This window comes from Eumetopias jubatus, unplaced genomic scaffold, assembly GCF_037043125.1.
Source record: "Eumetopias jubatus isolate StellerSeaLion01/CBP00866 unplaced genomic scaffold, mEumJub1_p1.0 scaffold_23, whole genome shotgun sequence".
NCBI classification, from domain to species: Eukaryota; Metazoa; Chordata; class Mammalia; order Carnivora; family Otariidae; genus Eumetopias; species Eumetopias jubatus.
The window spans coordinates 1,409,648-1,437,161 of NW_028274829.1; the positions used below are offsets into that span (position 1 = coordinate 1,409,648).

At 39.2% G+C, this 27,514-nt stretch overlaps 1 protein-coding gene across 5 annotated transcripts in view; it reads left to right on the forward strand.

Moving 5' to 3' along the window:
- The window catches only part of LOC148162072 (protein WWC3-like), a 233,709-nt gene that overhangs the window by 133,767 nt on the left and 72,428 nt on the right, over positions 1 to 27,514 (forward strand). For 4 of the 5 annotated variants that reach the window (XR_015767215.1, XM_088020350.1, XM_088020351.1 and 1 more), the window contains 3 exons: positions 14,648 to 14,724; positions 15,963 to 16,042; positions 22,510 to 22,639. Coding sequence is in view for 4 of the 5 variants with exons in the window: in XM_088020350.1 (XP_087876476.1) it covers positions 14,648 to 14,724; positions 15,963 to 16,042; positions 22,510 to 22,639 (287 nt within the window). In the remaining variant the exon portion in view is untranslated. Of the gene's footprint in view, positions 1 to 14,647; positions 14,725 to 15,962; positions 16,043 to 22,509; positions 22,640 to 27,514 lie in introns of those variants that run through there. The other variant, XM_088020353.1, reaches the window with a different exon arrangement.

Genomic DNA, 27,514 nt, shown 5'->3' on the forward strand with positions numbered 1-27,514 from the left:
GCAAATTCCTGGTCTGACTCAACTCAAGCTAAAGACAGCCAGACTGGCCCATGAACAACAAGGACCAAACCCTGCCCAAAACAAGTCAAAAGAGCCATTGCTGATGACTGCAATGAAGGCAGACACAACTCAACCATAATAGTAAGAGGAACACAAAAAACATAGCAGAAACCCCTGAAGCACCAGGTTCTGGTGAACAGGGCACATCACACTGTAGGGCACTACAGGACCTCTTCTTCATAAGGTGACTACTTTCAAGAGCAGGAGACATAGTTCACTTTCCTAACACACTGAAATAGACCCAGAGTGTTAAACAAAAAGAAACAGAGGAATATGTCCCAAATGAAAAACAGTGCAAAATCACAGCAAAGCAGGGATGAGCAATATGCCTGATAGAGAATTTAAAGTAAAGGTCATAAACATAATCACTGTACTTGAGAAAAGAGTAGAAGACATCAGTGAGGCTCTCAAAAGCGATAAAAAAGAAACAGAGATGAAGAAAACAATAAATGAAATTTATCCTAGAGGGACTAAATAGTAGACTGGAAGAAGCAGAAGAATGGATCAGTGACCTGGAAGACAGTAATGGAAAGTGATCAACCTGAGCAGGTGAGAGAAAATAATTATGCAAAATGAGAATAGACTTAGAGAACTCAGCAATACCATCAACCATAATAACCATTTTCACTTTAGGGATTCCAAAGAAGAAGAGAGAGAAAAGAAGGCAGAAAATTTATTTGAAGAAATAATAGCTGAAAACATCCCAAATCTGGGGAAGGAAACAACTTCAGATCTAAGAGGCAGAGATCCCGCCAACAAAATCAACCTGAGGAGGTCCACCCTGTTCACACAGAGTAAATAAAATGGTAAAAAGTAGTAATAAAGAGAGAATTTTTAAAGCAACAAGAGAAAAGAAAACGGTAACATACAAGAGAAACCAATAAAGCTATCACCTGAATTTTCAGCAGAAATTATGCACACCAGAAGGGAGTGGCATGATATATTCAAAGTACTGAAAGGGAACAATCTACAACAGAATACTCTATCCAGCAGCGCTGTCATTCAAAATAGGAGAGATAAAGAGTTTCCCAAACAAAAGTTATAGGAATTCATAACCATGAAACCAGCTTTGTTAGAAATGGTAGGGGCCTCTGAGTGGTAAAGATAGACCATAAACAGGAGTAAGAAAAGTAGGCAACAGAAAAGTCATGAAAATAAGTATATCTGTAAAAATCAGCCAAAGAACCCCCAAAATAAAAAGATGTGAAGTATGATACCATATCCCTAAAACATGGGGGAAGAGTGAAAAATGGGTTCAAACTTAAGTGGTCATCAACTAAATATAGACTGCCATATGCAGAATGTATATATAAATCTATTGGTAACCATATATCAAAAACCAGTCATAGATATGCAGGAAATAAAAATAAAGGAATCCAAGTCTATCACCAAAAAAAGCCAACTTACCATGACAGAAGATAACGAGACAGAAAGGAACAGAGAGAATAAAAACAACCACAAAACAAGAAACAAAATGGCAATGAATATGTTACTATCAATAATTACTTTGAATGTAAATGGACTAAATACTGCATTCAAAAGACATACCGGTGTCGGAATGGATAAGAAAACAAGACCCACCTATATCCTGCCTCTAAGACACTCATTTCAGACCTAAAGATGCATGCAAATTGGATGTGTCTTTACTATGCAAATGGATGTGAAGAAAATAATTACATCAGACAAAATAGATTTTGAAACAAAGACTGTAAAAGAAACAAAGAAGGACACTATATAGTCATAAAAGGGACAATCCAACAAGAAGACATAATTGTAAATATTTATGTACCCAACATATGAGTAACCAAATACATAAAAGTTAATAATAAACATAAAGGACATAATGAATATTAATACAATAATGTTAGGGAACCTTAACAACCCACTTACATCAATGGGGAGATTATCTAAACAGAAAATCAAGAGAAAACAATGGCTTTGAATGACACATTGGACCAGATGGATTTAATAGGTATTTTCAGAACATTCCATCAGAAAATAGCAGAATGAACATTCTTTTCGAGTGCACATTGAACATTCTCCAGAAAAGACTACATATTAGCCCACAAAACAAACCCCCCAGAATTCAAGACTGAAGTCATACCATGCCTTTTTTCAGACCACAATGCTATGAAGCTAGCATTTTTTCAGACCACAATGCTATGAAGCTAGTTGACCACAGGAAAAAATCTGGAAAGACCACAATTACTTGGAGACTAAACAACATGCTATTAAACAATGAATGGGTCGACCAGGAAATCGAAGAAGAAATACAAAAATACATGGAGACAAATGAAAATGAAGACATGACAATCCAAAATCCTTGGGATGCAACAAATTGATTCTAAGATGGAAGTGTGTAGCAGTTCAGGCCTTCATCGTTGAGCAAGAAGTTTCAAAGAAACAATTTAACCTTACACCTAAAGGAGAGAAAAAGAAGAACAAATGAAGCCTAAAACTAGCAGAAATAAGGAAATACTGAGATTAGAGCAGAAATAAATGTCCAGAAACCATAAGAACAATAGAACAGATCAATGAAACCAGGAGTGGATTCTTTGAAAAGATCAACAGAATTGATAAAGCTTTAGCCAGACTCATCCAAAAAAACAAAAAGAGTCAAATAAGTAAGATCACAGATGAAAGAGGTAAAAATAAAAACTAACACAAGAGAAATACCATGGATTATAAGAGAATTACAAAAATTCATATGCCAACAAATTGGGCAACCTGGAGAAATGGTTACATTCCTAGAAGCATACAAACTACCAGCAGTGAAACTGAGTCAATAATTCAGAATATCCTTCCCAGCTGAATTCTACCAAACATTTACAGAAAAGTTAATACTTATCCTTCTCAAATTATTCCAAAATACAGAAAAGGAAGGAAAGATTACAAATTCATTCCATGAGGTGAGCACTATCCCAATATCAAAACCAGGTAAAGACACACACACACACACACACACAAACACACACACAAAGAGAGAGAGAGAGAACTACAGGCCATTATCTCTGATGAACATACATCAAAACTCCCCCCAAAATAATAGTAAGCTGAATTCAACAATACATTAAAAAATTATTTACCATAATCAATCAGGATTTATTCCTAGGATAAGAATGTATGTGGTTCAGTATTCACATATCAATCAGTGTGATCATCACATCAATAAAGAATAAAAAACCATATGATGTTTTCAACAGATGCAGAAAAAGCATATGACAAAGTACAACATCCATTCATGATAAAAACCCTCAACAAAGTGAGTTTAGAGGGAACAAACTCAAAATAATAAAGCCATCTATGAAAAACAACTAAAGTCTTAATCCCTGGGGAAAATCTGAGAGCTTTTCTCCTACAGTTGGGAGTGAGCCAGGGATATCCACTTTCACCACTGTTTTTCAACATAGTACTGGAAATCCTAGCTTCAGCAATCAGATAAGCAAAAGGAATAAAAGGCACCTAAACTGGTATGGAAGAAGTGAAACTTCCACTATTTGCAGATGACATGATACTATATATAGGAAACCCTAAGGACACCACTAAAAAACTACTAGAACTGATAAATGAATTCATAAGATTGCAGGATACAAAACCAATGAGCACATATCCATTGTATTTCTATTACTAATAATGAAGCAGCAGAAAGAAATTAAGAAAACAGTCCTATTTATATTGCACCAAAACCCATAAGATATTAGGAATAAACCCAACTGAAGAGGTGAAAGACCTGTACTCTGAAAACTATAGTACACTTATGAAAGAAATTGAGGAAGACACAAAGAAATGGAAAAACGGTCCATGCTCACAGATTGGAAGAACATTGTTAAAATGCCCATAGTATTCAAAGCAATCTACAGATTTATTCTAATCCCTGTTAGAATAACAACTGCATTTTTCACAGTTAGAACAAATAATTCTAAAAATTTTTTAAAAGATTTTATTTATTTATTTATTTGAGAGAGAGTGAGTGCAAGAGAGAGAGAGAGAGAGCAAGAAAGAGCATGAGTGGCAGAGTGGGGAGAGGGCAAAGGGAGAGGGAGAAGCAGGCTTCCTGCTGAGCAGGGAGCCCAGAGTGGAGCTTGATCCTGGGACGATGTGAGCTGAAGCCAGAAGCTTAACCAACTGAGCCACCCAGGTGCCCCCAGAGGATTCTAAAATTTATTATGGAACCATAAAGACCCTAAATAGCCAAAGCAGTTTTGAGAAAGAAGAAAAAACCTGGAGGTTATCACAATTCTGGATTTCAAGCTATATTACAAAGTTATAGTTACCAAACAGTATGGTACTGGAACAAAAATAGTTATACAGATCAATGGAACAAAACAGAGAGCCCAGAAAGGAACCCACAACTATATGGTCAATTAATGTTAGACAAGGCAGGAAAGAATATCCAGTGGAAAAAGGACTGTCCTTTCAACAAATGGTATTGGGAAAACTGGACAGGCAGATGCAGAAGAATGACCACTTTTTTACACCACAAAATAAACTCAAAATAGATTAAAGTTTGAGACAGGAAGCCATAAAAATCCTAGAAGAAAGAAGAGGATATTTCTTTGACCTTTGATGTGCCAGCCTCTTTGTAGATGTCTCCTGAGGCAAGGAAACCAAGAGCAAAAAAAACTGTTGTGACTACATCAAAGTAAAAAGCTTCTGCACGGCAAAGAAAACAATCAACAAAACTAAAAGGTAATATAATGAATGGGAGAAGATATGCAAATGACGTACCCAGTAAAGGATTAATATCCAAAATATATAAAGACCTTATGCAACTCAACACCCACATAACAAATAAACCCAACTTAAAAATGGGCAGAAGATATGAACAGACATTTCTCCAAAGAGGGCATCTGGACACGTGTGGCCAATGGACATATGAAAAGATGTTCAATTTCACTGATCATCAGGAAAATGCAATTCAAAACAATCAGGTATCAACTCATACCTGTCAGAATGACTAAAACAAAAACACAAACAGCCAATGTTGGCAAGGATGTTGGCAAGGGGAATCCTCATGCACTGCTGATGGGAATGTGAACTGGTGTAGGCAGAAGTATGGAGCTTCTTCCAAAAATTTTAAAGAATTTATTTATTTATTTGACAGAGAGATAGAGAGCACAAGTAGGCAGAGTGGCAGGCAGAGGGAGAGGGAGAAGCAGGCTCTCCCCTGAACAGGGAGCCTGACGTGGGGCTCAGTCCCAGGCCTCCGGGATTATGACCTGAGCCGAAGGCAGCCGCCCAACTCACTGAGCTACCCAGGCGCCCCTTCTTCCAAAAATGTATAAATAGCTTACATTCCAGTGATTGCACTGCTGGGTATTTTCCCAGTGGATACAAACATAGTGATCCAGAGGGGCACATCAGCCATCAGAGGGGCACATGCACAGTGTTTATTGCAGCATTATTTAGAATAGCCAAATTCTGGAGGTAGCTCAAGTGTTCATCAATAGTGAGTGGATAAAGAAGTTTTGAAATATATAACTAAAATGGAATAATACTCAGCAATGAAAAGGAACAAAATTTTGCCATTTAAAAAAATTTTTAAACAAATTTTTAAATTTTATTATGTTATGTTAGTCACCGTACAATACACCATTAATTTTTAATCATTAATTTCTAATGTAGTGATTCACGATCCATTGTTTTCATATAACACCCAGTGCTCCATGTAATATGTGCCCTCCTTAATACCCATCACCAGGCTAACCCATCCCCCCACAACCCTCCCCTCTAAAACCCTGTTTGTTTCTCAGAGTCCATAGTCTCTCATGGTTCATCTCTCCCTCCCGTTTCCCTCCATTTTTCCCTTCCTTCTCCTAATGTCCTCTGTGCTCTTCCTTATGTTCCACAAATAAGTGAAACCATATGATAATTGACTTTCTCTGCTTGACTTATTTCACTTAGCATAATCTCCTCCAGTCCCATCCATGTGGATGTAAAAGTTGGGTATTCATCCTTTCTGATGGCTGAGTGATACTCCATTGTTTATATGGACCACATCTTTATCCATTCATTTGTTGAAGCGCATCTCGGCTCTTTTCACAGTTTGGCTATTGCGGACATTGCTGCTATGAACATTGGGGTGCATATGGCCCTTCTTTTCACTACATCTGTGTCTTTGGGGTAAATACCCAGGAGTACAATTGCTGGGTCATAGGTTACCTCTATTTTTAATTTTTTGAGCCATCTCCACATTGTTTTCCAAAGTGGGGCTGTACCAACTTGCATTCCCCCCAAAAGTGTAAGAGGGTTCCCCTTTCTCCACAATCGCTCCAACATTTGTTCTTTCTTTCCCTGGCCATTTTTGCCATTCTAACTCGTGTAAGGTGGTATCTCAATGTGGTTTTGATTTGAATTTCCCTGATGGCTAATGATGATGAACATTTTTTCATATGTCTGTTAGCCATTTGTATGTCTTCTTCAGAGAAGTGACTTTTCCTATCTTCTGCCCACTTTTTGACTTGATTATTTGTTTTCTGGCTGTTGAGTTTGAGAAGTTCTTTAAAGATCTTGGATACAAGCCCTTTATCTGTAGTGTCATTTGCAAATATCTTCTCCCATTCTGTGGGTTGCCTCTGTTTTGTTGACTGTTTCCTTTGCTGTGCAGAAGCTTTTTATCTTGGTGAAGTCCCAAAAGTTCATTTGTGCTTTTGTTTCACTAGCTTTTGGAGATGTATCTTGAAAGAAGTTGCTGTGGGCAATGTCAAAGAGGTTACTGCCTATGTTCTCCTCTAGGATTTTGATGGGTTCCTGTCTCACATTGAGGTCTTTCATCCACTTTATCTTTGTGAATGGTGTTAGAGGATGGTTGAGTTTCATTCTTCTGCGTGTGGCTGTCCAATTTTCCCAGCACCATTTATTGAAGAGACTGTCTTTTTTCCATTGCATGTTTTTTTCCAGCTTTGTCAAAGATTATTTGACCATAGAGTTGAGGGTCCGTATCTGGGTTCTCTATTCTCTACATTGGTCTATATGTCTGTTTTTGTGCCAGTACCATGCTGTATTGGTGTTAACAGCTTTGTAATATAGCTTGAAATCAGGCAACGTGATGCCCCCAGCTTTGTTTCTCTTTTTCAACATTTCCTTGGTGATTCAGGGTCTTTTCTTCCTTTAAATTTTTTATTGTTATGTTAATCACCATACATTACATCATTAGTTTTTAATGTAGTGTTCCATGATTCATTGTTTGTGCATAACACCCAGTGCTCCACGCAGAACGTGCTCTCTTTAATACCCATCACCAGGCTAACCCATACCCCCACACCCCTCCCCTCAGGAACCCTCAGTTTGTTTTTCATAGTCTATCGTCTCTCATGGTCTGTCTCCCCCTCCTATTTCCCCCTCTTCATTCTTCCCCTCCTGCTACCTTCTTCTTTTTTTCTTAACATATATTGCATTATTTGCTTCAGAGGTATAGATCTGTGATTCAATAGTCTTGCACAATTCACAGCGCTCACCATAGCACACACCCTCCCCAATGTCTATCACCCAGCTACCCCATCCCTCCCACCCCACCCCCAATCCAGGAACCCTCAGTTTGTTTCCTGAGGTTAAGAATTCCTCATATCAGTGAGGTCACATGATACATGTCTTTCTCTGATTGACTTATTTCACTCAGCATAACACCCTCCAGTTCCATCCACGTCATAGCAAATGGCAAGATCTCATTCCTTTTGATGGCTGCATAATATTCCATTGTATATATATACCACATCTTCTTTATCCATTCATCTGTTGATGGACATCTTGGCTCTTTCCACAGTTTGGCTACTGTGGACATTGCTGCTATAAACATTGGGGTGCACGTACCCCTTCGGATCCCTTTATTGTGTCTTTGGGGTAAATACCCAGTAGTGCAATTGCTGGATCGTATGGTAGCTCTATTTTCAACTGTTTGAGGAACCTCCATACTGTTTTCCAGAGGGGTTGCACCAGCTTGCATTCCCACCCACAGTGTAGGAGGGTTCCCCTTTCTCCGCATCCCCGCCAACATCTGTCGTTTCCTGACTTGTTAATTTTAGCCCTTCTGACTGGTGTGAGGTGGTATCTCATTGAGGTTTTGATTTGGATTTCCCTGATGCCGAGCGATGTTGAGCACTTTTTCATGTGTCTGTTGGCCATGTGGTTGTCTTCTTTGCAAAAATGTCTGTTCATGTTTTCTGCCCATATCTTGATTGGATTATTTGTTTTTTGGGTGTTGAGTTTGATAAGTTCTTTATAGATTTTGGATACTAGCCCTTTATCTGATATGTCATTTGCAAATATCTTCTCCCATTCTGTCTGTTGTCTTTTGGTTTTGGTGACTTTCTTTTGCTATGCAGAAGCTTTTTAACTTGATGAAATCACAATAAGTCATTTTTGCCCTTGCGTCCCTTGCCTTTGGCAATGTTTCTAGGAAGAAGTTGCTGCAGCTGAGGTCGAAGAGGTTGCTGCCTGTGTTCTCCTTTAGGATTTTGATGGACTCCTGTCTCAACCATTTTGAGTCTATTTTTGTCTGTGGTGTAAGGAAATTGACCCAAACATTCTTAAGCAGACTGGTTTTTAGCTACAAGTGTCTGAATTTCTGCCACAGTTTTTCTTGTGATTGAGTTCCAGTTTTAAAGCACTGTGCTCTGAGAATATGCAGGGAATAATCTCAATCTTTTGGTATCGGTTGAGACCTGACCTTTGACCCAGTATGTGGTCTATTCTGGAGAAAGCTCCATGTGCCCTCGAGAAGAATGAGTATTCTGTTGTTTTAGGGTGGAATGTTCTGTATATATCTGTGAGGTCCATCTGGTCCAGTGTGTCATTCAAAGCTCTTGTTTCTTGGTTGATTTTCTGCTTAGATGATCTGTCCATTGGTGAGAGTGGAGTATTGAGGTCTCCTACAGTTAATGTATTGTTATCGATATGACTCTTTATTTTGGTTAACAGTTGGCTTATGTAGGTGGCTGCTCCCATGTTGGGGGCATAGGTATTTACAATTGTTAGATCTTCTTGTTGGATAGACCCTTTAAGAATGATATAGTGTCCTTCTGTGTCTCTAATTACAGACTTTAGTTTAAAATCTAATTTGTCTGATATAAGAATTGCTACCCCAGCTTTCTTTTGAGGTCCGCTGGCATGGAAGATGGATCTCCACCCCTTCACTTTCAGTCTGGATGCATCTTTAGGTTCAAAATGAGTCTCTTAGGCAGCATATGGATGGGTCCTGTGTTTTTATCCAATCTGCAACCCTGTGCCGTTTTATGGGAGCATTTAGGCCATTCACGTTGAGCGTGATTTTTGAAAGATATGAATGAATTGTCATCATGTTGCCTGTGAAGACGTTGTTTTTATAGATTGTCCCTGTAAGTTTCTGTTGTATATGACTCTTGGGGTCTTTCTCCTTTTATAGCACCCCCCTTAATATTTCTTGCAGGGCTGGCTTAGTGGTCACATATTCTTTCAGTTTCTGCCAGTCCTGGAAGCTCTGCATCTCTCCATGCATTCTAAATGATAGCCTTGCCACATGAAGTATTCTTGGCTGCATGTTCTTCTCATTTAGTACCCTGAGTATGTGTTGCCAGCCCTTTCTGGCTTGCCAGGTCTCTGTGGATAGGTCTGACGTTATTCTGATGTTCCTCCCTCTGTACGTAAGGAATGTCTTCCCCCTAACTGCCCTTAAGATGGTTTCCTTGGTTCTAAGATTTGTGAGTTTTACTACACCCTGTTTTCCTTATCTTGGGAAGGGTCCTCTCTGCCTCTAGGATGCGAATGTTTGTTTCATTCCCCAGATTAGGGAAGTTCTCAGCTATGATTTCCTCAAATACATCTTCTCGTCTTCTCTCTCTCTCCACTCCCTCCGGGATTCCAATTATTCTGACGTTGGAACGCTTCATGGTGTCACTTATTTCTCTGATTCTATTTTCAGGGATTCTGAGTTGTTTTTCCCTGGCCTCCACTTTTCCCTTTTGATCTATTATATTGTCTTCCAGGTCGCTTATTCGTTCTTCTGCCTCACTTACCCTAGCTGTTAGATTATCTATATCGGATTGGATCTCATTGATCACATTTTTACATTTTGCCAATCAGTTTTCATTTCTGCCCTTAGAGACTCTGTGTTGCCATTAATTGATTTGTCCATTCTAGCCACTGTCTTCACAATTGCTACCCTGAATTCCATCTCCGACATCTTCTTCTATCTGCATCCATTTGTAAATCTGCAGCATAAGTCATAATCTCTGAGTCTTTTCTATTTTGGGGGTTCCTCCTCCTAGTCATTCTGTTGATGGGTGTTTGAGGGAATGTATAGAGTCCAAATTATTGACCAGAACCCAAGCAAGATGCACCTGTTTTCTAGGGACCTTAGGGTTGCTGGCCTCTTGTTTTCCCATCGTGTCTTCTGGGGGAGGGGCCTGTGTGCTCTTACTCAGGCAACCCTGTTTGGGCAAGTTGCCCTGCCCCCCTGTGGCAGGGGATGGGCTCAGCGGGAATCAGTTTTTGGGGCTTTTGTTCTCTGGCGGCTTTCCCTGGCGGCTTTCTCTGTCTCCTCCGTGAGTCAGACCAGAAGAGACCATTTCCAACCCTCTGCCTCAGAGCAGAGAGCCCGCAGTCAGTTCTTCAGTGAGCTCTCCAGGCCACACCGTCTCTATTTCTGTCCTGCTGCTATAAACTGCAGTGTCGTGGGTTGTGTGCCACTCTGCAGTGCCCCCAGTCCTGCACCAGGTCGGTGCATGTCTCTGCCCTTTGTGCTTCTAAAACTGCCAGCGGCTCCCAGTTTGCAAGCGTGACCCCGCTGCTCTGGGTTTCCACCCTGGGGGCTGCCCTAAAGTCCTTTCCCCAGTGCTACAGCTCTGCAAGTCTGTGCCCCGTTCCCAGCGAGTGAGGCTGTCTCTCATGTGTGGTTTAGAATCCCCATAGCCAGGCACCCTCCCGCTGCCATTTATCCTCTGATATCTGCCTGCAGCATCACGGCTCCTAGTTCGTACCTCGAAACCAACTGCCTGCTATATTCTGTTATTTGAGGTCTAAATCTTCTTACTTCTCAGGCTGATTTCTTGAGTGCTCAGAGCGAGTGGTAGATATTCAGCTCATTTCCAGGGATCAGTTGAAATAGGGTCCCCTAGGGCGCCTGGGTGGCTCAGATGGTTAAGCGTCTGCCTTCGGCTCAGGTCATGATCCCAGGGTCCTGGGATCGAGTCCCGCATCGGGCTCCCTGCTCCTTGGGAGCCTGCTTCTCCCTCTGCCTCTCTCTCTCTCTCTCTGTCTCTCATGAATAAATAAATAAAATCTTTAAAAAAAAAAAAAAAGAAATAGGGTCCCCTACTCCTCTGCCATCTTTCCTCTCCCCCAAATTTTGCCCTTTTTTTAACAATGTTATGGAACTAGAGGGTAGTACACTAAGCAACGTAAACCAGTCAGAGAAGGACAAATACCGTATGATTTCACTCATATATGTAATTTAAGGAAAAAACCAAACAAAGGAATAAAGTAGACAACCCCAAAAACAGAGTCTAAACCGTAGAGTTACCAAGGTCATCAGAGGTGAGGATTGGGATAGATGGGTGAAACAGAGGAATGAAGAGTAGATTTACTGTGATGAGCATTTACTGAGTAATATATAGAATTGTGGAATCACTGTATTGTATACCTGACACCAATGTAACTGTGTGGTAACTATGCTGGCATTGAGATGAAATAATAAAAAGAAAGAATTAGGTCACGTGTCATGTTTTAGGTAGTTATCCATCAAAAACACATCATAAGAGAGGCACCTTGGTGGCTCGGTTGGTGGACTATGTGACTTTTGATCTCAGGGTTCTGGATTCAAGCCCCATGTTGGGTGTAAGATTACTTAAAAATAAAATCTTTAAAAACAGCAAAAATAACAAAAACAAATCAGAATAAAAGTGTTGGTCATTCAGTTCAGTGTGTATGTAGAAAAAAAACCTTGAAGGACCTCAGACCTGCTGGATGCTGACATATTAATCTAGAGCTATCTTAACAAAAAACAACTTTATAATTTATATAAGTTTCATTTTCACAGCAAAATTCAACAAAAAGTTTGCATGTCTCACTGCCCCTACACATGCATGTCCTCCTCCATATAAGCATCGTGGACTAGAGTGGCACATCGGTGATAATTCATGAACTTACATTAGCATGTCATTATCATCCAAAGTCCACATTTTAATTATAGGGTTCACTTTGGTGTTGTATATTGTATAGGTTTAAACAGATGTATAATAGCAGGAATCCATCATTATAGTACCAAGTATTTTCACTGTTCTAAAAATCTACTACAGTCTTCCTACTATTACTTTCCCCTAACCTTTGGCAACCATTGAGCTTTAACTGTCTCCATACTTTATCTGCTTCCGGAATATCCTGGACTTGGAAGTATGTAGTGTGTAGCCTTTTTCAGTTTGACTTCTTTACATTTATGGTTTCTCATGTCTTTTCAAGATGTGATGACTAATTTCTTTTTAATTATGATTAATATTTTATTGTCTGGATGGACCACTGTTTATTCATCTACTGAAGTACATCCTGGTTGCTTTTATGTTTCAGCCCTTATAAATTATGTGCTTGGTAGAGTTTGCAGGTTTTTTTGTTTGTTTTTGAGTTGGCAGGTCTTTATGTGATTGTAAATTTTCTGTTTCTTTGGGTAAATAACAATGAGTGCAGTTGCTGGATCACATGTTAAGAATATGTTCCATTTTGTGACAGTCCCACCAGCAATGAATGAGAGTTCCTTGTGTTCCACCTCCTCACCAGCATTTGGTGTTGTCATTTTTATGGACTCAGGCCCTTTTAGTTGGTGTGTGGTTTTATCTCATTGTTTCATTGGCATTTGCTGATGATACAGGATATGGAACACCTATTCATCTGCTTATTTGCCACCTGCACATCTTCTTCAGTGAGGTGTCTGTTAAGGCTTCCGCCTTGTTTGTTTTTTTATTGTTGAGTCTTACGTGTTCTTGATATACTTAGAATGATTGTCCTTTATCAGGTATGTCTCATAGACATTTTCTCTCTTTCTGAGGCTTGTGTTCTCCTTCTGTTGACACTGTCTTTCATGAAGCAGAAATTTTTAATATTAATGAAGTTGATCTCATCCATGATTTCTTTCCTGGATTGTGCCCTTCCTGTTGTACCTAAAACATCATCACCTTGCCCAAGGTGTCTAGGTTTTCTCCTGTATTATCTTCTAGGAGTTTTACAACTTACACTTGACATTTATTTTTTTACCTATCATCCATCTGTCCATCCGTCTATCTATCCATCCATCCGTCCATCATCATCTATCTATCTACCTGTCTATCATCTGCCATCTATCTATTTATCAGAGAGAGAGAGAGGAGGAAGTAGACCCCCTACTGAGCAGGGAGCCTGACCACGGAGCTCGATCCCAGGACCCTGAGATCATGACCTGAGCTGAAGGCAGACACTTAACCAACTGAGCCACCCAGGTGTCCCTCTACTTGATACTTAGATATGGGATTCATTTTGAGTTAATTTTTGTGAAAGATACAGAGTTTGTGACTAGATTTTTTTTTTTAGTAATTCCAACACTATTTATTGAAAAAACTGTCTTTTGTCTTTGCCAGTGATCAGTTAACTCTAAGGGTGTATTCCTAGACTCTCTATTTTACTTCATTGATCTGTGTATTGCTTTCACCAATACCACACTATCTTGATTACTGTAGAAAAGTCTGGAAGCATCAGTCCTCTGGCTTTGTTCCTGCCCTTTAATATTGCATTGGTTATTATGGGTCTTTTGCTTCTCCATATAAACTTCAGATCAGTTTGTTGATATATAAGTTTCTGGAATTTTGATTGGGATAACACTGAATATATATAAATCAAGTTGTAAAGAAGTGACATCTTGACAATTCATGAACATGAAATACTTCTATTTGCTTAGTTGTTTGGTTCTATTCAGCAGAGTTTTATAGTTCTCCTTGTATAGATTTTGTACAAGTTTTGTTAGATGTATTCCTAAGTATTTCATATTTTGTGGTATCATATAAATGAGTATAATTTCAAGTCACACATATATTAATAGCATATAGGGAAGCAGTTAATTCTTGTCTACTAACCTTGTATTGTGAAGCCTTGTTGTAATCACTTATTGGTTCTTTTGATTTGTAGTGGCTTTTCTTTTTTCTTTCTTTTTTTTTTTTAAGAGTTTATTTATTTGAGAGCATGCGCACAGGCAGGGGGCAGAGGCAGAGGGAGAGGGAGAAGCAGACTCCCAGCTGAGCAGGGAGCCCTGTGCAGGACTCCATCCCAGGACCCTTGGATGATGACCTGAGCTGAGGGCAGACGCTTAACTGATCCACCCAGACCACCTGTTCGGGTTTTTCTTGTTTCTGTTTTGGTTGGTTCTTTCAGATTCTTTCTATCGTTAGAATCATGTCTTCTGTCAACAAAATATCACCCAATAATCAACTATTAAGGAAATTTGAGTGTGTGAAACATGAATTCTTTCCTTGCTAGTGCTAATGTTAACTTGTATGTCTGAGACTAAGGACTAATTATTTGACTTATGTTGTCTAAATGCATTTGTTTATTTTAAAGTATTTTTTGTAGAATAAAATATTTCTTTCTGTTTATGTAGCCTTTTCAGGATATTCAACAAATACTAAGTACAACCCACTTCAAATTAAAGCGGAAATAGCAACTCATCGGGACAGGGTGAGTAAAATGAATCTTTATCACAACCAGAAGCCCTATGTCAGGCTCCCTGCTAATTGGGGAGCCTGCTTCTCCCTCTCCCTCTCCCTCTGATAAATAGGTAGATGATATGTGTTTTTTGTTTTGTTTTGTTTCGCTTGGTGCAGTATACTTTTTACTGATGATACATGATAAGGTAGGTCTCCCAAGTCCCTCACTTTCTTCAGGGGTTTGAGATGGAAACTGTGGACGTCAGGAGATTCTCAGTGTATTGGGGGATGACCATGTGTATTTTTTTGTGTAACATCACTGAATGTGGTTTATTTAATTCCTTTAATAGGAAGAAAAATGTTTTATGTTAAAACCTTAACTCACATAAAAAAAAATTGTACACGTTTCAGTGTTATGGGGCAAGATTTACTTCATTTCCAAAATATTTTTTGGCATTAGGCCCTCATCTCAAAGGATTGCTTCCCTTTATTAGTGGGACGGTAGCCTTGACCCTCAGCAGCTTTGGCATCTGCCGGTCTTCCCTGGTTGCTGTATTCCTAGGGAAATCCTTCCTGCAGTGGCATTTGACCAGACGGTTCTGATGCTCCTTCCCAGTGACACCGGAATTCATTATGTGCCACCCCGTTTCATCCCTCAGTCCCTTATCTTGGTTGTGTGGGTAGGGGGACATCTTGGAAACGAAGCCGCCTCTTCTGGCATCTCATTCCCGAAACCAGAGTGTCTCAGTGCAGGGGTTCTCAGAATCTAGTGCACCTGAGAAAAACACCTGCGGCGTTGACGAAACACGCGAGCCGCCAGGCCCAGCCCCTGAGTCTTGACACAGGCCTGCAGTGGGTGCTAGAATCTGTTGAAGTAAGCGCTCAGGGGATTGACTTTCCCTAGTGGGACAGCGTGCTTTCAGCAGCAGCGCTTCACGTGTGGGATCCAAGTAGTAAGCAGAGGGAAGATGAAACGAGTATTGCGTAGTTTGCTGACTGGAATGTGTAAATCACTACCTTGAGAAAGCAAGCAGTTGCCGGTTCCACAGAGGCAGGAATGTGTCAGTGATCTGGGATTCTTGTATCTAAGGAGACACTCCTTCCAGGATGGCTGCTGTGTATGCGCGAGGATGGAAATTCGTGGAGAGGATAGATGATCCAGTGGGTCGAAAGCCGATCAGGAACTTAGATGACAGTGCTAACAACTGTATAAGTCATTTTCACCACAGCTTTTTTTGGAAAAAAAAAGCCCACGTAATTTGTCTTTAGCTTTCCAGATTAAAACGAGAGCTGACCCAGATGAAGCAAGAACTGCAGTACAAGGAGAAGGGGGTGGAGACCCTGCAAGAGTGAGTTGCCCGTGATCCCGGAAGGGGCGCTTTTCCTGCGACTTCCTCTTGTGCTCACCTGTGTGGTGTCTGCGCATGTGTCCTCAAGCTGCGTGGGCTTTCCCTTTTATGCTTTGATTTATGCTCCTTTTCCCCCAATTCTAAACCTCAGAATCTTTCTTTTCCTTGAAGATGCTCATTAGTTTAAATGGAAATATTTGAGAAAAAAGATACCTACTTTTACATTTATACTCATTCTCTATTCCATTATAATTTATGTATATGTAAATAAAGCTGTATAATTATTATTAAATTAAGGTTGTTATTTTAAATTAAACCTTAAAATGAAGTTCTCCATTCTCACAAGCTGTATCTCAAGTGCTCATTAACCACATGTCGTCAATTCAGCCTTTGTTCAACTCAGCATAATTGAGATATTCAGCTGTCCTGTGGTATTTTGTTCTGGCTGCCCTGTGCCCTGTAGGGTATTTCACAGTATTTTTAGCTTCTCCCCGCTAGATGTCAGTTAGTTCCTCTCTGATGGTGACAACGCAAAATATATACCAACAATGACATATCTCCTGGGCAGGACACATTTCACTGCAGTTGAGAACGATGGTGCTAGTGGCCACTGAATTGGACAGCACAAGATAATATAACGTTTACGTCATCACACTACATTCTATTTGATGGTATGGTCTATTGGTCTTCCTCCTTTTTGAATCTTTATTCTTACTAAGAGTTTGGGAATGATTTTCTTGAGTTTGTGGGTTATACTAAGTCAGCAAATTGAATGGACACAAGTTACTTTACAATTGATAACATTGTTCTTAAGAAAATTAATTGTGTACTTATTAAAGGCCATCATTCTCTATTTGGAGCCTGTCTTCACTTTCTGAACTTGGGAACATGCTTTACATTTTTGTGTCATCTTTTCTCCTCCATTTATAAATAGTGACCATTGTGCTGACTTGTCTAGAATATTATAAATAGCCTTGAATTAATGGTAGTAATCCATGTAGTTACTATCCTTTTTTCTCTTTCTTTCTTTTTTAAGTATATGAATGTACAGTGTTATGGTGGTTTCAGGTGTATAATTTAGTGATCCAACACTTTCATACATTAATCAGTGCTCATCAGGATTAAGTGCAATCTTATCCCCATCACCTATTATACCCATCCCCCACCCACCTCACCTCTGGTCACCCTTCTGTGTGTTCTCTAGAGTTAGGAGTCTGTTTTTCTTTTTTTTTTCTTTTTTCTTTTCTTTTCTCTCTCGCTCTCTCTCTCTCTCTTTTTTTTTTTTTTTGGTATGTTGTGTTTTTTTTCCTTAGTACATTTCTATTGTTTTGTAAATTCCACATGTGAGTGAAATCATATGGTATTTGTCTTTCTCTGACTGATTTTGCTCAGCATAATGCCCTCTAGCTACATCCATGTTGATGCAAATGGCAAGATTTCATTCTTTCTGATGGTTGAGTAATATTACATTGTATATATAACACATCTTCTTTCTCCCTTCACCCGTCAATGGCCACCTGGGTCCTTCCCCTAGTTTGGCTGTGGTGGACAACACTCAACATCGGGGTGCATGTGCCCCTTCAAGTCCCTCTTTGGGTGTCCTTTGGCTAAAGACTTAGCCATGCAATTGCTGGGTCATACATTTGGGCTCCTCTTAACTTCCTGATGCACCTCTCTACTGTTTGCCCGTGTGACCACACCATTTTGCATTCCCACCAAGAGTGCAAGAGGGCTCCCCTATCTCCACATCCTGGTCCACATTTGTTGTCTCCTGAGTTGTTCATCTGAGCCACTCTGAGCAGTATAAGGTGGCATCTTACAGTAGTGTGGATTTCTATTTCTGTAATGTTGAGGGAGGGGGAGCATTTCTTCCTGTGTTTATTAGCCATTTGGATGTGTCTTCTTTGAAGCAATGTCTGTTTGTGTCTTCTGCCCCTGTCTTGGCTGGAGCTTTGGTGTTTGGGGGGTTGAGTGGGAGAAGGGCCTTACAGATTGTGGATACTAGCCCTTGATTGGATGTGTCATTTGGGCATCTCTTCTTCTGTTCTGGAGGTTGCCTTTTAGCCTGGTTGATTGTTTCCTTGGCTGTGCCCAAGGCATTAAACCCAATGATGTTCCAGTCATTCAACTGTGCCTTTGTTTCCCTTGCCTCTGGAGATGTGTAGAGTAAGAAGTTGCTGCGGCCCAGCTCAAAGCAGGTGCTGCCTGCCTTCTCCTCTAGGGTGTTGCTGGGTCTACCCAGCAGGTCTTTCTACCAGGTAGGTCTTTCATCCATTTTGAGTCGATTTTCTGTGTGTGGGGGAAGCAAGGGGCCCAGCATCTTTCTTCTGCATGTGGCTGTCGGTCCAGCATTCCCACCACCATCTGTGGAGGAGACTGTCTTTTGTCCCTTGGATATTCTCTCTGCTCTGTCCAAGATGACTTGACCATCGAGTGAAGAGTCCATTTCTGTCTGGGTTCTCTGTTCTGTTCCCTTGGCTTTATGTGTGTGTCTTTGTGCCAGGATCATCCCGGTGAGGACAGCTTGGTCATACAGCCTGAAATCCGGAATTGGGATGCCTCCAGCTTTGCTGTTCTTTCTCCACTGGGGAGAAAGGGGACTTGGCTCCTCTGGGGACTTTGCAGGGGCTCTCCTCTTTTGAGGAGCATTTGTTGCAGCTCTGTGAAAAATGCTGGTGTGGTTTTCATAGGGATTGCCTTAGGTGTGGACATGGCTATGGGTCATGACTTCACCATGGCAATGGAATTTGTTCTCCCAATCCATGAGCATGGAAAGGGCTTCCAATTCTTTGTGTCTTCCTCAGTTTCTCTCATAAGTTTCCATAGTTTTAAGAGCACACATCTTTGACCTCTTCCTTGAGTTAGTAATGTATTTTAAAATAGCAGTATTCTCTCTCAAATACTAGGACTTCAAGATCATGTTCCCTGGTAGCTTTCACACTTTTTAAACACTGTAGTCTCTTTCCTTTTCCTTTTCTGCAAATGACATCGTCTATGGAACCAGAATGTCTGAGGCAGAGCAAAGGAAAGGTGCTTGCTGAAACAAAGGTGAGGTCCCAAGCCCTAGACAGGCTCTCCTTTAGCTGCTCCTGCTCCTCATGCCAGGACATCCTTGGAATAGAGTGGAAACAGCTGTTTTAGGCAAATTTGCATTCTCTTGAGGTCTCAGAGCCAGTTGCCAGTTGGATAGAGCTAATGCCAAAGTGCAGGTCCGTGGCCTTGACATTGAACTGTCGTTCTCTGAGGTGCTCTGCAGTGTCTGCAGTGGGATGAATTACGGATCTGCTGATCCCCCTGCCCTGAGGGTACTTGGGACCTGTTTTCCTCTCTGTGACAGCCTTCCCATTGTAGAACCTGGTGTCTGAATCCCTGGGTTTTACTGGTGGCCACACTTAGGCTTTATTGCTAGTAAAAGCCATAAGGAAGTCACAACACTTAAGTATAAAGCTGGGGCTGACATGCGTAGTGGCTTGCATCACAGCCTTGGCACTGGCTGTGTGTGTCTGTACTTCTATGGCTGTTTTTTTAGCTTTGATTTTCAAGCAATTGAAAAAGTTTGTTCTATGTAGTGGAGTTCCATTTCTCCATATGGGTGTCAGTGTCAGATGATGATCTATTTGCAGTATTTTTTAGTCTGGAGGAGTAATACACTTGGTTAGCAGAGGAGCTGATCATTGACTATTACAGAGAAATCAGATTTCCTTGTCTTTGGGTGTTTTGTCTGGAAGTCTTACAGACTTCATTAGATTAATGAAATTAAACTATAAAAAATAAGCAAAATTAAATTACACGCTGTGTGTTTTTTTGTGTATGTACATCTTTATCGGAGGATAAAAAAAGGAGACATTATTATGTAAATAAGTTCACATCATTCATGAAGAAATTTTGGACCACATCTTTGGAGATCTAGTGCTATGAGGTGTATGTTTTTTTTTATTTCTGCCTTGCTTTAGAGACTCTTATTGTCTGTAAAGCAGTGCAAATGGAAAACCACATGTTCTTTCCTTTTATTTTTATGTTTTCCTACATCAAATGTCTTCATGTTCCAGATTCCCTGGATGAACAGTCCTGTATAAGAGATCTCACTCCCAGGCTCTTCCTCCAGATTGGAGATAGAGCAGAATCCTGTATTTATTTCTGGCGTTGCTTTGTCCTTGTATAAAGAATAGTTCTGTATCACAGAACTCTTTCTACTCTAAGTTGTCTGGGTATTTAGAAGTGTGTTAATTGTATGGAGTTCAGTCTAATTATAACTGTTTTACAGTGTGGACCAGATCAAAATAATTAGTGTAAGAAGCTCTTCTAATGTAGTGGTTCTGGGACTTAGTTGGAATCTCCTAGTTTCATCTACAGAGAATCTATAGTCACTGTATATCTATCAGGGACCCAGATAGTTCTGGTGATCAGCTGGGTTTGCAAACTTAGCATCTTTATGAAGTTATCAAGGCTCTTAGGAGTTCAGGGACTTCTCCAGGTGACACAGTTAACTTGCATGAGAGCTAGGACTAGGAGTTCTTTCTGGACTTCTGGTTCCATTGCTTGTCCATCATGCTGCTCAGCTACACAGGTGGTCCCTATGCAGAATAGGTATCAGTTATATTGATTTTGTTGTGAAGTTGTGCTGGCTCAGAAAGTAGAGGGTGGACACCTCATAGATATTGCAGTTGACTTGTACAAGTCTGTAAGGCTCAACTGGTTGGTAGTGAGGAACAAATCCAGTCATTTTAGTGGAAGTGGGCATGATTTTGAGGGACCATGTAAAAGTTTTTTAAATGATTAAGGGCTAATATGCCTACTGCTGCCATCCTCACTATTGGCTCCCAATTTTTCATAGCAACAAGTGCTGGTTCTTTGCCAGGGACTTTCTGATGATAACAAAGGTAATGTAGTGTCAAAGCTTACTACCCCATTATTTACATGAACTGTTGAAAAAAACGGCAGAAGTTTGGAGTCAGTGAAACAAGAAAAAATATGTCCATAGTACAAATTTTAGTTCATGCTCACTTATTCTGTGTGTGTGGAGCAATCTACAGTTAAAAATACATGTACTTTTTAATAAAAATGTAAAAGCAAAGCCTTCTGCTTTGTAGGAATAGTCAAAGTAACGTGTTTGAGAAACATTTAACTCTACAACTGATCCATTATGGAAGAATACCCACATGGCTAGGCCATTTGGGGATGTAAGGGTGTCATTATTGAATGAGTGTGGACCCATGATGCACTTGCATCCACTCCATGGAAGGGGACTCAGGATTTCTCCTGACATTTTCTCATTAAATGGGGGAAACATTAAACTGAGGTGTAAAGAGTTGAAGTGACTTGCCCAGGGTCCCGCTGTACCGCTGGAGTGTCACTGGTACTCACCAGCTGCCAGGATGCTTTCGTGAGTGGAAAATCAGGGAGTTTGGGCTGGCTGCTAAGGATCCAGATTCCCCGGTCACAGTTAAGCCCCAGAACCCATGTAATGGCGGAGCTGGAATCTGAAAGGCCTGCTTTCCAGAGAAGGAGTTCATGCCATTTCTGGACCAAAGTATTCCATACCTCCTTAGCCCGGAGGGCTTCCAACGCTCACGACCTAGGTAGGGGAGGTGAGACAAAGGGTGTGCTGTAGGAGGCTGCCTGCTCTGTGAGGGCTGGAGGCAAGCCTTGGTTTTGTCAGCACTCCGCTTCCACCACCCACACCAGGCCTTGTGTGCACAGGGGTGGATTGGTCGGAAGGAGAGAAGGAAGGAAGAATGGAAAGAGGAGGAGGAGAGAAGGAAGGAAGGAAAGAAGGAGGGAGAAGTGGGCGGGAGAGAGAGAAGTAAGGAAAGGAAGTAATGGAAGGAGAGAAGGAAGGGACAGAGTAAACTAGTTTGAATAGATATCTGTGTGAATGGAAGGAAAGAAAGATATATGCTAGAGTGTGCATGGACATATACAAAAAATTGAAAGAAAGGAGTAGTGAGTGATGGAGAAGGGAGGAAGAAATAAAAAAAAGAATGAAAATAACTGAAAAAAATATACACTGAATATTTGGATTGAAGGAAAGATGGAGCAGATGATTAGGAGACACAGTAATAATTGGAATCAGAAATAAAAGAGATATACAGAGGAAATACACAATTTTCTAACTTTCACCAGTGCACTGTTATTGAAAATTTGCTACTTTTAGCTTTTTCACAAATATTCTGCTTGCACAGAGATCTCATTTATGTGTACTTAATGAACATTTTTGACTACTAACCTACATACTAGAGATAAACAAACAAGATGTGGTTTTGCTCTAAGGGGTCTGCACATGGGAAATTCCTCAGTTCTGTAAGATGCTCACAGAACAAAGGAGTTCATCTGTTCAGCCAAGTCTGACTTCTTTTTATTGGAAGATTTTTCCCTGCTGTCTCACTTTTCTATGGAGCTTTTGCCATTTTTGTTTAATGTAAATGTGATCTACTGTGGAGTGACTCTTAATTTCCTTTGTTAACAAGGATTGATCGTAAGATGTCAAGTGCTCACACCACTTACAAACTGGATGAGGCACAGGCTATAATGAGTGAGCTCCGCACTATTAAGAAAGCCATTTGCACTGGTGAGAAGGAGAGGTGGGACCTGATGCAGGTAAGGTGCCTAGCTTACCTGCTCATGTACGTGCTTTCTATTATTAAAAAAAAAAATACAGACATGTATTTTACACACATTAAACCAACTTAATATGTTTATCATATATGAATATATAATTGTATATATTTTAAAAGATTTTACAGTAGGTAACACATTCATGTTTAGTAGCAAAAATAATTCAAAAGGTATATGATAAGTCTTACAATCCCCTTATATCCTCATTCCTCATAACTACTTTTATTAATTTCTTGGGCACTTTTCTAGTGTTTATAAAGACACACACATAAGCTACTTATTTCACACAAAAGATAGTTATTTACATACCCCCTATTTGTTTTGTGTTATCTTACTGATATAACAAGAATATCCTATACTTTTTCTATTTGTTTATACAAAGAGCTTCTTCGCTCTTCTGTTACAGCTACATAATATTCCATTAATGTGGATGTTTTAAAAATATACATCTGAGATCTTTTAAGTTTTATTTTGTTTTATTTGTTGACTTATTTATTTATTATTGTCCCTTTAATTCATGCAACTTCTTTTTCTAAAAAGATGAACTTTTCCAAATGAAGGTATGATAGTCTTTTTTTCTTGATATGGGAATGCACTCTGTTGTTCTTTTGTAGTTTTTTTTTTCAAATTTACTTCATTTATTAAATGGACGAACTGTGCACCTACTTCCTCACAGACATTTATCTAGATTCTACATAATGTAAAACGTATAGGCAAAGATCACACCTGAACTTAGCCAAAAGGCTGAGAAGCGATCGTATAGGCAAAGATCAAATTCCTAGGCAAAATGAAACTCTTACATACATAAATGGAATGTATAGCACTGCTTCCTAAAGTCAAGGAACTTTAGGATGACCTATGTAGAATTCTCTGGGTGGTAGTAAAAATGCAGATCTCTGGGTCTTACCTCAGACTTGTCAAATAGAATGTATTTTTAAATCACCTCTCCAGGTCATGATAACTAATGTATAATTGTTCGATTTATTCTGAACTGTAGTAACAAGAAGTCTGTGGGGTTGAACAAGGTGTTCTGTGTGCATTACCCACGTAATGCTAGATAAAATTCCAGAAGGAATCATGTGTTTTTCACAGAAAAGATAGGCAGTTATTAGTTTGGTTGTGCTATACTCTCTGCAACCACAATGTATAGCACTTGATAAGCTACCATGTTGCCTTGGTGGAGAAAGCATATAAATTTTCTGGAAGAGCTTTTAGTCCGCAGCATCTCTATGCATAGCCTCTCAAACTATAAGGAGCTCTGGTGAGAGGCAAGAGCATCTTTCTCTTCCACTAAAATTGGTAAATTTAAGGTTTAGTGAAATCAAATAAGTTATTTTATCTTTTTTATAATAACTTAACAAAATTGTCCTCTTTTAACAAATCTTAGTCTATATTAAGACACACAAGTTACAGTACACCTGGGCATTCTGGTCCCTGATTTTGCTGAAGGGTGCTATATTCAGAAGTATAAAATTAATGATTGGAAATTTCATTTCTGTTTAGTTTCACACTAAGATGTTTCATTTACCAGCACACACACTTTAACTTTCCACAAACTAGCATTCATATGAGTTTACTTTTGGACCATGCAGAATTAGGATGTAAAATATCAGTTATAAAACCATAACAGGAGTGACATCAGCAAAGTGGCAGACTCAGAACCTCCAAGTACTTGTTTCCCCACAGAAACGAACAAACAAAAAACAATGAGAAGCTATCTTAACTAACTTTGTAGGCACTCTGAAAAACAAACAAAGGCTTATAGAAAACAAGCGAAAATACACAATGAAGAAAAAAAGTTATCTTTAAAAACAGTAGGAAATTTCATGGCGTTTTTACTTAGCCTTGCCTTAACCTTTGTACTACTGCCCTGGTTTTGACCAAGAACTAATCTAGTTCCCCTCATACCTGAATCAGAGGTATTACAGGAGACCTTATTTGCGAAATATTACATATTTGCTTTCTAACCTGTTTTGGGGTTACCTAAAAAAAGTGATGTGAGTTGTTCATTTTGGTTAATTTGGAGAACCCATGTGGGAAAAGCATCACATAGTGTGCTAAAAATTACAGGGCAGACTGTAAACATCGATGTGCTCGGGACAATAGATTATCAGCGAAGACATACAAGAGATCATTTAAAGTCCTGATGAGAAGTTAGGGTGAGACAGTGGGGCATTAGGGCAATTTGGAGCAGCCATATTATAATGAGGAATTAAAAAATCCTTCCAGAGGCAAAAGATATCCTCAGAAAAGTTCTCATTATCTTTTAAGCTTTTACAGAGGGTTGATATCTAGCCTCAGAACAAGTATCACTAGATTGTGGAAGGCAGCTATGCTCACCACTGTACCACCAACGCAGTATTGCTAGATTGTGAATGAGTGCCTGAGAATAGGGCTTATCTGTAAAAGCCAGAGAGGTGGTCTGTTTTTGTTTTCTTCATCTCCTTGCACTCCAGGAAGTCAGCAGTCAAGAATTTGAGCATAAATTAAAGGAACATAGACTTTAGTGATTACAGTGATGATAAGAATAAATAATTTGCAGAAGTCTCACAGAAATGGACTTCAAAAAAAAAAAAAAGAATGACCTGGGGAACATGGGTAATTTGTTTTCTAGAGTTACCACATTATGATAGTGAAATATTCAGTTTTCAACGGGAAAACATGGTACATTATTAAGAGCAAGGTAAACTGACAGAAACTATCCATAAGGAATTTCAGATACCAAACATTGTACACAAAGATTGTAAAACCAATGTCCAAAGTATAATCAGAAAGTCTAAGGAAAGGGATGCCTGGGTGGCTTAGTCAGTTAAGCATCTGCCTTTGGCTTAGGTCATGATCCCAGGGTCCTGGGATTGCATTCACCTGGGACTCCCTGCTGAGCAGGGACCCTGCTTCTCCTTCTACCCCTCCCCACCTTCTCGTGGTCTCCCTGACAAATAAATAAATAAAATCTTTAAAAAAAAAGTCAGGTGATGGGTATTAAGGAGGGCACATGATGTGATGACCACTGGGTGTTATACACAACTAATGAATCATTGAACACTATTTATCAAAAACTAATGATGTACCATATGTTGGCCAATTGAGCATAATAAAAAAAGTCTAAGGAAAAATTTGAAGAAAAACTACAAAGTAAATCTACAAAACTATATATGCACAAAATGAAAATGTTGACAGAGAAATGATAAAAAAAACAATGATAAATGATAAAAAAGTAACAGAATATGACATACTAAGAATGAACAGTCTGCAAAGAAAATTGAGAAAAATGTTCCATATAATAGTATCAGATTTTAAGATATTTACAAATAAGTTTAACCATGGAGGTAAAAAATTTGTACACTGGAAACTACGAAACTACAATACATTATTGAGATAAGTAAGGCAAAAATTAAGGTTATCCAGTGTTAATGAATTTGAAAAGCTAATATTAAGAGGACTATATTATTCATAGTATCTATAGATTCAATGCAATCTTTATCAAAACCCCAAAAGTGGCTTTTTTCCTCCAGAAATAGAAAAAGCCATCTTTAAATTCTTGTGGAATTTCAAAGGACCCTCAAATAACAAAAACATTTCGAAAAAGAAAGAGAGAGATGGAGGAACTTAAAACTTCCTGATATCAAAACTTAATACAAAGCTACAAACTGTGTGCTAGTGGCATAAGGCTAAATATATAGACCAGTGGAATAGATTGCCCATATATAAAGTCTCACCTACATGGTTAATTGATTTTCAGTAAGAGAGCCAAGACTATTCAGTGGAGAAAAGACCTGTTCAACAAATGATGTTGGGAAAACTGGATATCCACATATAAAAAATAAAGTTGAGCCTGCTCAGAAGGGAGTCTGCTTCTCCCTCTCCCTCTGCCACTCCCCCCCATTTGTGCTTGTTCTCTCTCAAATAAATAAAATCTTTAAAAAAATAGAAAATATCCTGTGAAATATATAAAGAACTCTCAAACTTAACAAATCACAATTAAAAGGGGGTAAAATCTAATTAAACATTTCTCCAGAGAAGATATACAAATGACCCATAATAATATGTAAAGATGTTAAGCAATATTAATCATTAAGGAAATGCAGATCCAAATATAATGAAATTGTATTCACATACAATACAGTGTCTACAATTTAAAAAATGTAAAATAAGTATGAGAATATAGAAAAATGGAAATCTTATGCATTGTTGCTGAATGTAAAATGGTACAACCATTCTGGAAAGCAGTTGGACAGTATTTCAAAAAATTAAGCATAGTTTTTCCATATGATGTAGCAATTCCACTGGTTAGATACTTTCTCTGAAGAATTGAAAACAAGTATTGAAACAAATGCTTATGCATGAATACTCACAGATTTATTTCCAGTAGTGAAAGGAAAGAAACAGTTTGTGCACACCAAATGATGAATGTGTAAACATAATGTGGTTTATGCATACAGTGGAATATTAGCCATAAAAAGGAACAAAATGTTGTACATACTACTGTGTACATGCCTCAAAAACATGAATGAAATGAGCCAGATGCAAATTGTTTGAATTTGTGTCTACATTTATATGAAATATTTAGAATAAGTAAATTGACAAAAACGGGGACTGGTTGTTGCTTAAAGATGGGGATTGGTGAATGGGACTACCTACTCAGAGTTAGGAGTTTTATTTTGGGATAATGAAAATGTTTTATAACTGGATAGAAGTGGTGGTTGTACAATATAGCAGTTGTACTAACCCACAGAATGGCTCAGTTTAAAACAGTTAAATATGTATTATTTGAACTTGTATTCAATTTTTAAAAGTACATAAGCATAATCTCGTGTTGTTTTCAAGTTCTTTTTAATTTCTCTATGAACATCTCCA